The sequence below is a fragment of the Stegodyphus dumicola genome, chromosome X2 (assembly GCF_044657685.1).
Source record: "Stegodyphus dumicola isolate Sdum_Otavi_A_Nest chromosome X2, ASM4465768v1".
In the NCBI taxonomy this organism is placed as follows: domain Eukaryota; kingdom Metazoa; phylum Arthropoda; class Arachnida; order Araneae; family Eresidae; genus Stegodyphus; species Stegodyphus dumicola.
The window spans coordinates 45,010,315-45,024,471 of NC_140781.1; the positions used below are offsets into that span (position 1 = coordinate 45,010,315).

A 14,157-nucleotide genomic window follows, 5' to 3' on the forward strand; every position below is an offset into this window, starting at 1 on the left:
TGGGTTGATTATATGCCGAAAGTTGATGTGAAATTCGTGGTGATAATCCATGAGATCTTAAGAGACTGAGCTACCGCAGTAGCTAACACGCCCCATTGGGTGAGGGTAAGTGCGGAGTAAAAAGAAATGCCAAAACGCCACAGAGTCCAAAAGTCCAGTGTGATACATAAAGATATTGATATACATATGTTTACAACACAAAAATAAAAGCAATAATAGGTAATTGAGTACGTAAGTGCAGAAATGAAAATTAATATAATATATTATACATGAGAGACGATTGGTGCGGTTGCATATAAAACAATTACATAACAGAAAAATTACAAATCAAAAGAATACATATCAACAGGTTATTTAAGATGTCTGAGCACAGCCCGAGGCCTTTTTTTGAAGGCCTGGGTATTGTAATCGTAATCTAGTACTGGAATAGTAGGGTTAGATACTTTGAGAATATTTTTGTAAAATCTAAGGGCCAGAGTGGCCATATATTCCTTCAGATACGGTATATTAAATTCGCGGTGGATTGCCGAGTTTCTTATAAACCACGGACAACCCGCCGCTTGCCTTAGCACTATATTCTGCAGGACTTGCAGTTTTTGTACATGAGTATCAAAAGTATACCCCCAGACAGAGCAGGCATAGGTGATGATGGAACGTAACATGGCTTTATAAATGAGTAATTTATTATCAGTAGAGAGAACACTGTTCCGGGCAATTAAGGGGGCAAGTGTAGCTTTACGAACCCGGAACTTTGCAATAAGCTTTGTAATGTGTGGGGTTCATGTGAGAGTTTGATCCCATGTAACACCGAAGTATTGGGCCTGCTTGGTCCAGGGGATGGGCGTGCCATACATTTTGATGTGGATATCATAGTCAATGTTCTTTTTCCTCGTGAAAAGGATGGCATCTGATTTATCCACATTAATGCTGATTTTCCATGCCCGTTAGCCAGGACTCCAGTGTGTGAATGTGGTTTTGTAGTTGTTGTATGACTGAGCCGTGAGATGCATTTTGAGATAGAATTGCCGTGTCATCAGCATACATTGCTAGGGTGGTTTCGGACATGTTATCTCAGATCGAATCTTTGCAACTGTTATAATATTCCAGTTATAATATTCCAGTATTATGATATCATTGATGATGAAAATTTATCGGGTGCGGATTTAGAATTTGAAGAAATGAAAGATCGTTTAGAAGAAATAAAGGTAAGCTTACAAACATTATTATTAAATTCATATTCAGTTGATAAATCTTTAACGAATAATATTAAGGATCCTAATTCTATGTCTATTAAGTTACCTGATTTACGCTTACCAGAATTCGACGGTTGTATTGAGAACTGGGATAATTTTAAAAAATAATTTGATAGTTTGATTACAAATAACTCTTCTTTAAATATTCAAAAATTGTTCTATTTGCGTTCTGCATTAAAAGGAGACGCGAAAGCTGTAGAAACTCCAGAAGACAGTTTTCAGTCTTTATTTGAGGTTTTAATTGATAGATGTGAAAATAAACAGTTGATTGTTGATTCTCACATTATGAATATTTTAAATTTTGAAAAAATACATGTTAAATCTTATGAGAGTCTTAGAAATCTAGTTGATGTTTTGAACAAAAACATAAGAGGTTTCAACTTAAATTAGAAGCTAATGAACTAACACATAAATTCCTTATAAATATTGTCATTCGAAAGTTAGATAAAGAAACAAGAAAACAATATGAAATGAGTTTAACATCGACTGAATTACCCAAATTTGGAAGGTTCATGGAATATTTAGAAAAACGATCCCAAATGTTAGAAAATTTACATGGAGTTCAATTACCATCATTAAAAACTAAAACTTCTTATACAAATAAAACCAGAAATTTTCTGTTAAAGTCGAACAGCAATTCCTGCATATTGTGTAAAATGTCACATATGGTATACAGTTGTTCTTTATTTTTAAAAATGACTCCATTGCAAAGATTTAATATTGCTAAAAAACATGCATTTTGTATAAACTGTTTAAGTGATAAACATAAGCTTGCATCATGCAAATCCAAATATTCTTGTCGTTTATGCCAAGGAAAGCACAATTATCTATTGTGTAGGTCTGAAACTAAAAATTTCTTCTGTGAAAAAACTTCGCCAGATCAAGATATTTCGCCAAGTTTGCAGTTGGAAAATCTTCCCATTTCAGACACTGCAGATGCTCGTAATACGCAAAGCAAAAAGAACCCTAGTTCGCAAGATGTAATAAAAAATCCAAACTTAACTGAAGTGGTAAAGACTTTTGCATCTTTAAATAAAATGTCAAACAAAACGTTTTGCTTTATACAGCCATGGTTAAGGTTTGGTCACCGATTCGATGTGATTATATTAGCGGCAAAGCGATACTGGACAGTGCATCTCAATCGCATTTTATAACCTCGCAGTTCGCTTCTTCGCTTGGTCTTAACAAACATAAGGTAAATATTACTGTTAATGGTTTAAGTGTAAATACGATGAATATTAAATGAAATTAAATGACGTTCTTATCATCTTTCAACTTAGTAATAGAGTTTTTCGTTGTACCTAAAATAACAGACTCTGTACCAGCTACCAGAATAAAAGTAAAAAATCTGAAAATACCCGAGCATATATACTTAGCAAAACCAGATTTTGACAAGCCAGGAAGGATCGACCTGATATTGGATGCTGAACGTTTTTTCGAATTAGTGAAGGATCGAAAGATTCGATTATCTAGTACATTACTTTTTCAAGATTCAATCTTCGGATTTATTGCTAGTGGATTTGTTGAAACTGAAAATTCACATTAATATTGTGGGCTAATCTCCCAGTCGGAAAGTCTAGAAGAATGTGTACATAAATTTTGGCAAATCGAAGAAATAGCCAACGAACCCCTTAAAAGCGAAGAAGAGGAGTTTTGCGAATTGCATTATCAGAAGACACATAGGAGAAATGAGAGTGGGCGTTTCATAGTACAGATGCCTATTCGAGAAGAAGCACTTCATCAATTAGGCCATTTAAGAAACATTGCTAATAAACGTCTTAATCAGACGATTAAGAGTTTAAATAAAAACCCAGACCTAAAAAGGCTTTATACCGATTTTATCAATGATTACGAAAGCTTAAATCACGTGGAAAGGGTTGAAGAAGAAAATCCTCCACCCGTTACCTTCTACCTTCCTCACTATGAAATTTACAAACCTGAAAAATCATCTATGAAATTGCGCATTGTGTTTAATGCATCAGCTCCTACTACTACAGGCTTGAGTCTGAACGACATTTTACTCTCAGGAGAGGTTAAAGAAGATATTTTTGATTTAATTGTTCGATTTCGTAAACATAAAATAGTACTGGTCGCAGACATTAAACAAAGACAGATATTAATCGATTCATCGCACAGGAATCTTCTACTTATCTTATGCAAAGAGCATGAAGACAACTCACCTATTATTTTTAGATTGAATACTGTAACGTATGGGACTAAATGTGCTCCATTTCCAGCTATAAGAACCCTAAAACAGTTAGTTTTGGATGAACAGCAGAAATACCCTTTAGCTTCTGAAGTGATTCTTTCTGACGTATATATGGACGACATAGTTACAGGACCCTCTGATTTTGAGTCTGCTGTGGAATTCGAAAGCTGTGGAATGTCTTTATACAAATGGCAATCTAACTCTAAGAATGAATTAGACACTTTAGTATCTAAGGAAGAGTTTCACTTTGATTCCACTGAATTTACGAAATCTCTTGGCATAATTTGGCAACCGGAATCCGACATCTTTACTTTTAAAGTCGCACGAAAAGAGATTCCTTTCAGTCATTGCGCGGTTGTATGATACCTATTGGCTTTATCGGGCCAGTCATCTGTAAAGCAAAAATATTCATTCAGAAACTATGGTCTTTAAAACTGAACTGGGATGATGAATTACCTGAACCATTTGCCAGTGAATGGAATCGTTTCATTTTAAAGTTAAAGGAATTGGAAAATCTTAAGATAGGAAGATATGCTCTGCATTCTACAACCGATAAAAGGGCTATCGTAAGTTTCTCCTATGCTTCAACATCTGCGTATGGAGCAGTGGTCTACCTAAATGCCACTCAAGAGAACCCTTGTTTAAAGTAACTGGCAAGCAGATCTCGAGTAGCCCCTTTAAGGATTCTATCTTTACCACGCTTAGAAATCTCGGTTTGTCTTCTACTTGCTAAGCTTGTTAAAAAGTTCTGACTTCGCTAAATATATACATTGAAAAGGTAACATTATATTCGGAAAAGGTAACATTATATTCGACAATTGCGTTAGCGTGGATAAACGCTTCGCCACATCAACTCAAAACCTTTGTTGGGAATCGTGTTGCGAAAATTCAGTCTTTATCAGAAAACTTCGAGTGGAAACATATCCGTTCTAAGGAGAATCCTGTTGATTTGGTTTCTCGTGGAGTCGAAGCTAGCGAACTTTTATCTTCAGAATTATGGTTCAATGGACCTTCTAATCTTGACATGAATGTTATAGAAAAGGCTATTTTGGATGTTAAGCACTATGAACTTTACGAATGCGAATTGAAAAAGTCTCCAGAAATTTCTCTCAGTATTACTTCTAGTGCTGATTTCCTTAACTATTTTCTTTAAGTACCGTATATACCCGCGTATAAGTCGACCCCCCATTTCGACATAAAAAATTCGTAGAAAATAAGAAACCCGCGTATAAGTCGACCCCCCACTTCCGAAATCGATCGAGAAACTTTGAAAAAAATTTTTTAAGTACTACATTTATTCAAAATCATCTGAGAAAAAAAAGTAAATATACGATAAAAAATACCTTGGTAAATAAACAAAATCAAAATCCTTCAACGTCCGATTCATGGTCAGATTCGACAAACATTTCATAGAACTCTTCTGTCGTCATTGGCTGGTCATCATACATATTTTCAGTCTCGAACTCTGTATTGTTACAATCACTACCAGAGCCTTCGTCGTCATTTTCACTTTCAAAAACAGTATCATCTTCCGTGCCGTCTAGTTCGTTGCTAATACAACATTTTTAAATGATTTTATAATCATTTCAGAGGGTATTTCGTTCCAAGTATCTTTAACCCACTGAGCAATTAATGCAATATCGGGCTTTTTATTGTTCGGGGGCCGAAAATTCTTTGTTTTAATCGAAACTTACTCTAGTTAAAGTATGAAACTCTGTGATTAGTTCGTCACATAATTTAAGTCATGAAATTACTTCAAGTAAGTGACTTATTTGATAAGTCATCCAATTTGAGTGCAGGAAGAAAACAACTGCATTATATAAAGAAATTTTTGAACTTCCGATTCTTTTAATTTTTTATAGCCCCGCGTATAAGTCGACCCCCCACTTCGAAGTCTTTTTTTTTTGTCCAAAATATCTCGACTTATACGCGGGTATATACGGTAATAGTTTTGTTAAACTAATTCGTATTCTTAGTTTTATTTATAGGTTTATTTCCAACTGTCGACAAGGTAAGAGGTCATCAAGTCCGATTACTAGAGATGAACTTACCTATGCCAGGCTAGCAATGGTAAGGCTAGTACAGCGAATAGTATTCAAGGACGAAATTCATGCCCTTAGATATGGTAAAATTATAAAGGATAGTCACTTAAGTAATTTAAATCCTTTCGTCGACGAGAATGGAATACTTAAAGTAGGTAGACGATTAAATAAATCATATTTATCCTATAACCAAAATCATCCTATTCTGCTGCCTAAGAATCATAATTTAACTACTATAATTATGTAATACTTCCATTTAAAAATTTTACATGTTGGTGCTCAGACTTTGCTGCATTGTGTTCGACAGGAATTTTGGCCACTATACGGCAGAAACACTGCTCGTAAAATAGTGCATAACTGCATTATCTATTTTAAAAATAAACCTAAAATAGCCCAACAGCTTATGGCACCATTGCCGAAGGAAAGAGTTTCTGTGAGTCCTCCTTTTTCCGTAACTGGAATTGATTTATGCGGACCCTTTTACATAAAATATAAAAATCAACGAAGAGGAACCTTAAATAAGATATATGTTGTTATTTTTGTATGTTTAGTTACTCGAGCGATACATCTCGATTTTGTTACAGATCTAACATTGCAGGCTGTAATTGCAACATTAAAAAGATTTTTCGCGCGACGCGGCCTTAGCTCAACTATATATTCGGATAACGCTACCAACTTTGTCGGAGCCAACGCCGATTTGAAATGGCTGATAAAATGTGGAATATCAAACTTACGTATTACACCTATTGATGTAGTGAATTTATCTTACAATTACTTGTATTAATACTGCATATCTATGTTATTGTAAAATGTAGTAATTTTTTTGTTATTTGTTTAATAGATATTTTATTTCATTTAATTGTTTCTGACTGATATATGTATTAAACTTTGAATTTCTTAAATAATTGATATTAGTTTTGAAGTTAGTATTTCAACGTCGGGCGGGATGTTGGCGCCTGATCGTCTACTGATCGTCTATGCTATGCGAAACCTTTCGCCTCTAACTTAGTTGCCTAGCAACGAATCTTGTAACGCGCATGCGTCAATATCGTTTATTTTTGCAATTCTTTTATTAGTTTCTTCGATGAGAAATTTGTTGCTTCGAGTTTTGAATGGCTGCTAATTGAGCGGTTATTTTCGAATAGTATAAAAGATGGATTTAAAAGAAAATTAGTTTCGTTATTCCGTGGCTACAGTCCAAAACACCATTTTAAAAGCAGATCCGTAAAGATTAGACGTATAACTGAAGAAAGTTTTCCAGATGGTAATTTTAGCTTGTCTGATATTTCTTTTGTAAAGAGCTCTAGCTTTTTTGAAATTGAATTTTGTAGTAAATTCTTTCTTCATCATCCAAACAAAATTTAAACCTCCTGCGAAGGCCTCTTACTTTACTGCGCTCTGCAGTTAAATTAGAATTCCACCAATTTAATTTAAGTTTACTAGAAATTGATCTTTTTTATAAGTGGAGTTACATATGTTTTGAAAAATATTAATGAATTATTCAACACAACTGTTGGCATCATCTTTGAAGAAGCAGAATTAAACGACGAGATGATACTTTTTGAGTGATTTCGTAATATTGTTCTGAATTAGCAATGGTCTCCATATTGTGTCTTGAATCTATGTTTAAGGGGACTCATACACCTTAAAACCCATAAGATGTTCGAATAGGTGACCGTTGCAAGAATTGAGATAACTTATTTATTTTAAAAGCAATTACTACCAAATTTTTACAGCTGACTACATAATATAGCTGCTTTCTGAAATAGTAATCAGAAAGTTTGTGTTGCCACAAATATTTTTATAATTTAATCCGCTTTGTGACAACATTTTTCGTCATGCTTCCAACTTGCGCACACAGTTTAAAACATTCTGTTTCATATAATTCCATAATTAATATATAGCTTTTATAACATTTGGAAACTATTGTGAACCTAAAATTCTAAAAATTTCATGTTAAATTTTTATTTTATTTTGAGTTAAGTTTATAAAATGTATTTTATTAACAAAATTTTTAATGTTTTCGTCCATAAAATTTTTCAATATTATAATATTCATCAGATTGTTGGTTCAGTTAGAAAGTAGTGCCCATATAAAGAATTCCATCAAATTTCAAGTATGTAGCATTAGCCATTTTTAAAATATCATGCGCGCAAGGTGGAAACATGGTGAAATATTTTGTCACAAAGATAATTAAATTACAAAAATATTTGTGGCAACACAAACTTTCTCAGATTGTTGGTTCAGTTAGAAAGTAGTGCCCATATAAAGAATTCCATCAAATTTCAAGTATGTAGCATTAGCCATTTTTAAAATATCATGCGCGCAAGGTGGAAACATGGTGAAATATTTTGTCACAAAGAGAATTAAATTACAAAAATATTTGTGGCAACACAAACTTTCTGGTTACTATTTTCCAAAGCAGCTATATTATGTAGTCAGCTGTAAAAAGTTGGAAGTAATTGCTTTTAAAATAAATAAAATATCCCAATTCTTGCAACAGTCACATATTCGAAGATCATAAGGGGTTTAAGGTGTATGAGTCCCCTTAATTGTATAAGTAATATTTGCATGTGGCAAAAGATAATGAAGCGGTGGTCACTTAATGATTCTTCCTCGGAAACGGTCCAGTTGTTAATCAGAGCTGCAATGTTAGTTGATGCTAGAGATCTATCCATCCTTGTCCGAATGGTGTAAAGAAGATTGGAGGACTATTGCAGTTATTTAAGACTGCGAGATTGTTTTCATGGATATATTCTAAAAAAAGTCGGCCTCTATTGTTTTCATTAGGTGCTCCCCAGACTTCACTTTGCGTTGAAGTCACCTGCTATTATGTGATGAAAATGAGCAGGCAGATGAATTGTTTCTAATTCCTGAAATATGTCTTGCAGAGCGATGGAAGGAGAAGCATAAACAGAGGTACAGTAAAGTGGGAATTTATTATTTTCTATTTTGATTGTTACTCTGTGGAGAGTAATATGCGCAGGAATTGGGTTTAATGGTCCATTATATATTATTGTGGACTTGTTGGAGTAAGAAAGAATAAAGAATAGGCCAGTAGGAATTTCTAATTTTTGGTTTGGAAGGATGTAAGGCTCTTGAGCAAAACTTATTTGTATATTCTCTTCTTTGATATATTGTAGAGCATACGGGAGTATGATTTTTGATCTTTGCAGATTTATTTGTAGCACTTTTATGTCCTTGAAGGATTCCATTAGTAAGGGGTTTTTGATTTAATTTTTTCAACTTCCAGTTGATAGGAAGGACATTTGACGTCGTTTGCGCTATGGAATGTATCAAAATTTGTATGGGGATGGTTATTATTTACCTGGCAATTAATACATCTAGGTTTTAAATCTTGGCACTGGGTAACATGGTGGCACTCACCACAAAACATGCAATGGGTCCAGATAGAGCAATATTTGTAGTTGTGATTAAAATCCTGACAATTAGTGCAGCGTCTAATCCCATAGTTTTCCGTGATACGGATGAATTTCCAACCGACTGCTATTGTTTTTAATTTTTGTAGACTATTGAAGGCTGGCGGTGTACATTTTAAGATCCATTTCGATGTGTTTCCTGAGCGTTCCGAAAGTTTGTGGATAAGAGTAAATGAATGACTTGGCAGGCTTGAAGTCGATGTCAATAAGTTGATAATATCTAGCTCCGAATATTGAGTGGGAACATGGTGTAGATTGCACCTGGGTAATCTGGGTATTCAGATCCTTATAATTAAGTCCTTTACGTTGCTGTTGAAAACCTTGTCGTTTAGAAGGTGTACATCAGAGTTATTATAACAAGAAACAGCAATTTCACCACGTCTGAGTTTGGTAATCTTTGCGAAATTTATGTTGAGAGTATTAAGTGGAAGGCGTTGGTCTAGATCCTCTAGAAGTTTGGTAGTTGTATTTTTACCTTTAGGGTACAGCAAAAGAGCTGGTAAATTTTTGTCTGCTAGTATGTCATCATACTTAGAATAGCTGTCATTTGACACGTGATGAGTAGATGGAGTCTGATAATTTCTAGCTGAATGATCCTGATGTTGACAAGTATGGAATTATTCATGATGATTCGAAAACTGATCATTTTCATCATAAGCGTGGAAATTAGTATCGGTTATATTGCTAAATCAGTAAATTTATGCCATTCTACTGCACTAAAAAAGAAATCGGATCGAAAATAAAGTAAGAAGAGGTCTTCTTGCAACGTTAATTCAACATGATCAGAGATTTATATTTAGAAAATTTGTAAAACAAAACTTTTGAGTGACGTAAAAACGTCTACAGAATTTACTGAAAAATTATTTACTTCACTTTCACCTGAAACTGTTCGACGAGTACTTATATCAGCTAGATTATGGGCGCTCTTCTCGAAGAAAAGTTATCGTAAGTGCAAAAAAATAGAAAGCTTACTCTTTCCTTCGTAAAATCGATGGAATTAAGCCCGGAGCTTATTGCAACCATGTCTTATTTGCAGATGAGGGCAAATTTGACATTTTTGGTTCCGATGGGTATATAATTTTATGGAGAAAGAAAAATGAGGAACTTAATTCCAAGACCTTGGTTGGAACACTAAAGCATGGCGGTGGAGGCATCCTTGTGTGAGAATGCATGTCAGCATCAGGTAATTTAGTATTAATTGTTGTATAATGAACTATGCTATTTATTTAAACATTTTAAAAGATAATTTTAAATTACTCTCCCAAAATTGGGGTATTGGAAACAAAGTTATTTTTTATCAAGATTAGGATCCTAAGCACATGACACTCATCTTTCACCTTTGGTGTGTCTACAATTATCTCCAAGTTCTAAACACACCACCGTAGTCAGTAGATTAAAACCCGATAGAAAGCTTTTGGAGAGAAGGAGAGATTTGAGAACGAAGACACAACATAAAAACGAAAACCGAACTGAAAACAAGAATGATGGAAGAATGAAGAAGTATTGGTGCAGATTAAAAAAAAAACTGATAAACTCTATATGGCCAGACGTTTGAAAGCTGTCATAAGTGCTGCAGAGTATCCCTCAATATACTAATTGAGAGCAATACGATAATATTTACTAATATGTGCAGATTTCTTTAAATTGTATGAAGACTTTTGTGGGGTAATTTCTCTGTTACTTCTTGATTATTATTTTTCTCCCAAAACGTTCTCATAAAATAGCTAATGTATTTTTTCCAGAGAAATTTATAGATATTATTAAAAAATTCTCAAATATTAATTTTCATTAATGAATAAAGCAATTTTTCACTTACACGAGTTTCAGTGAAAGTACCACGAGTTTCATTGTAAGTGTATCAACACTTTTCGAAGCCACTGTATGTAACTTGGCAGTCCAATCGTAAGTGTCAAATATAATTCTCGAAATGAATGAAATTTCCGTGGAACTTCTTCTCTAGCAAATTTTCTGCGTCTTGCATTTAATTAAATCCTCTAAATATTTTATCTATTAATTGATTGATTCATATTATATTATTATTTTTTAAAAATTATAAAAATATGTTTAAAATTCAGAACTAATTATCCGAATTTTTGAAGTTATGAAGGATTTTAGCACGTGGTCATCCACTGACGAAGTTAGAAGAAGAAAAAAAGATATGGTTAGTATAAACCAGACTTTCGCAAAGTAAACTTTCCGGCGACAGGTTGAAACGCAAGTATTTCCGAAATGGCTTTAATTATTTTCAGAAGATTTGGTATGTATGCATAATTAGTGCTGTTGAATCGAACTAAGGAAAAGTATTGGAATGTTATTTGAAATAAAATGTTTCATTTTGTGTCAAAATACATTAAGTTAAAGGTATGCTATACATAAATCTGATGTATATCTTCAGTAACTCTTTCGAGACATGAAATCCTACAATTTAAATTTTGTCGAATTGCCAACTAATTCAGAAGATACAGAAATATCGCTTTTATTTTTTAATCACTGTAAATTGTACAAATTTATATGACAAACAAAAATTGCTATGAAAGACCAAGGAAATAATACTGTAAGACAACAGAATATTCAAGATATTAAGAAAGTAGATGCATATTTTGTGCAGTATGTTTACTCTAAAGATGATTTGGATGACTGAGATTCTTTTCCTTGCTCCCGTTTTCATTAGATAATATTTGCCTTTGGAATACTTTTCGCATTTATCTTCAAGTTAAAAAAAAAAAAAAAAAGTTTCCTAACTAGAAAATCGAGCTTCTTCTTCTTTTTTTTGAAGATACGCAGTGAAAAACGTTCATTTGAAAAAAATTCTTTTTACTGGAAATACAGCGTTGAAACGGATAGACTAGACGTGTTTTTATTTTAAAAATCTCTGACATTTTCAGTTCGAACACGAAGTCTGGTAATTCTAAATATGGTGAATACTTGAATGGTTAAAAAATGGTTAAAATGACGTTAATGTATTAGCAATTTATATTTAGTGGGAGCAATGGGCTGAAAAAGTTGGAAAAAGTTGGAATCCAGTAGTCTAAACGGAAATGAATTATCTCCTGTGAATTAAAATCTCGTTTTGAATCGATACATTTTCGATTGTGGTGTACTGGAAAGTTCTATGATATGAAGAAGTCTTATATTCGAAGTTGAAGTGCATGATTTGCATTCCGTGTTGCTTTTGTTGCGGCACGTTCGAGTGTAGTCGCGTGTTCTAAGATAAAGATAGTACTTTGCTGCTGTTTATAATTATATTTTGAAAACTAACTAATTTGTAATCATTAAGTCATGGCTAAATGGGGAGAAGGTGATCCACGATGGTTAGTGGAAGAGCGTCCTGATGCGACAAATGTCAATAACTGGCACTGGTAAAGTAATTTGCTCGTTTTCTATCAGAGATATAAAGTTGTCTAATTCTAGGATTTTCATTATGCAATTTCGGTTTGTTACGTTGTATACTATCATGAAAACGAATATGCATTTATTGAGTTTTTTTTTTTTAAAAGCCTTAGCAAAATAAAGATTGGTTTTGTACTAATATTTAAATTTTAATAAAGCGTAACGAATGCCGTCAGTAAAGGACGAATCACTTACATCGTCTTATTTTTTTAGTATATATAAAATATAATGTTGATTAATTATTTTTAATTAATAGTTGATCAGTTGAACAACAATTATATTTGATCTGTTGATAAGCAGATGAACAACAATTATTTTATTGTTTTCCTTTTATAACTTGGTAATGAGTAATGAAATTTGTATACATAACAAAAACTTGTATAAAAGTGCTGTTAGTAAATGTCCTATTTTTTTTTTTTTTGTTAATAAAAGTCTATGCAATATATGTTAAGCCATCTATTCATTTATGCAAAACTTTTTTATACATCTTTTGCAGCAGTTTGTTGCTATTGAGTTGATAATGGGTGGAATGGGATCACCAGCCAAATTTAAATATTCACCAGTTTATTCTTTAATATTTTATTTCAGTACCTATATATTTCATTTCACAATATAATACTGGAAGATTTTAATATTAGTCACTAGTTTCAATAGTTTGATTTTAAAATTGTCTAGCATATTCGAGTATTTAATTCACCAATTTAATTCCATTCACTATGTAACATTAGTGTATTTTTATAATAATATTTTGCTCTTGTGTAATTATTTCAAAATATCGTGGTATGTATTAGTTTTCTTCATGCTCTTTTCTGAATATTTTAGAAGTATTTTTTTTATTTTTACTGTGAGTAAGGTTGGCAAATGTGACAGAAAATTATCTGTTGGGCAGTTTTCCTCTCAGATTTTAGGGTACGAGCAATATTTAAATAGCTACAATTAATGCAAAATGTATTCATGTTATAAACACCAAATGGACACGTTTTACAAGAAGATTGTGATGAATTTTTTTTTTTTTTTTGAGAAAGATAGTGAAAGCAAAGTTGTTTGATTTTTCTACTTTTGATTCCAGAAGTTTGTTAACATGTATTTTTTCTTATTTTCATTTCTTTCTTTTCTCTCTATTCAGTCATGGAAACTGCAAAAATGATTCTAATCTTATCATGTGGGCAGGAGTCTGTAGAAAGGAATTTCTGTGTTAATAAAGGTATTGAAAATTGACAGTTTTAAAGATTCTTTGTTACTTCCTGATTATTCCCACTTCATTTGAAAAATTGCCATTTTTTGTCAACTAAATATCTGCCCAGCTAATGCAAAAAACAACAGCCATTTTGAAAATGGGTGCATGCTAAGAATTCCATAAGAAATTGATAGTTTTAAAAATACCAGACTCATCCGTGCGATACGTGCCTTATGTTAAATTTTTTTCTTTCGTTCTTCCCATGCTACAGTGATCTCTTCTCACATATTAACTCCTTGACGCGCACGATATTATTTTTATAATTTTTTTTAACTAAAAACTCTAGAAATTGGATATTATGATCCTAGAGACAAATAATATATGAATTAAAAAAAGTCTACTCTTGCCCATTGTACTGTGGGTGGTGGTTGCACTGTGAAACCACCATACGTCTAGGTCTTTGAAACTTACCTAGGCAGTAGGGGGAAAAAACTTACCTTTCTCCGTGTGCGAATGACAAAATTTACGAAGTTAAAAAACTGTATGTAGGAATTGCATAATATATAATTTTTTGGCTAATCTTTGGAATATGGTAACAGGTAGTTTGGTGACATTTTGGTAAGGTGATAAAGGTAAGGTGATTAGC

The 14,157-nt window shown here is 32.9% G+C and overlaps 1 protein-coding gene across 2 annotated transcripts in view; it reads left to right on the forward strand.

Annotated features, from left to right (window-relative positions):
• Positions 1 to 12,095: 12,095 nt before the first annotated feature.
• Positions 12,096 to 14,157, forward strand: part of LOC118204135 (activator of 90 kDa heat shock protein ATPase homolog 1-like) — a 90,350-nt gene continuing 88,288 nt past the window's right edge. For both annotated transcript variants that reach the window (XM_085809970.1, XM_085809971.1), the window contains exon 1: positions 12,096 to 12,303. In XM_085809970.1, coding sequence (XP_085666096.1) covers positions 12,224 to 12,303 — 80 coding nt within the window. In that variant the 5' untranslated portion in view covers positions 12,096 to 12,223. The remainder of the gene's footprint in view (positions 12,304 to 14,157) is intronic.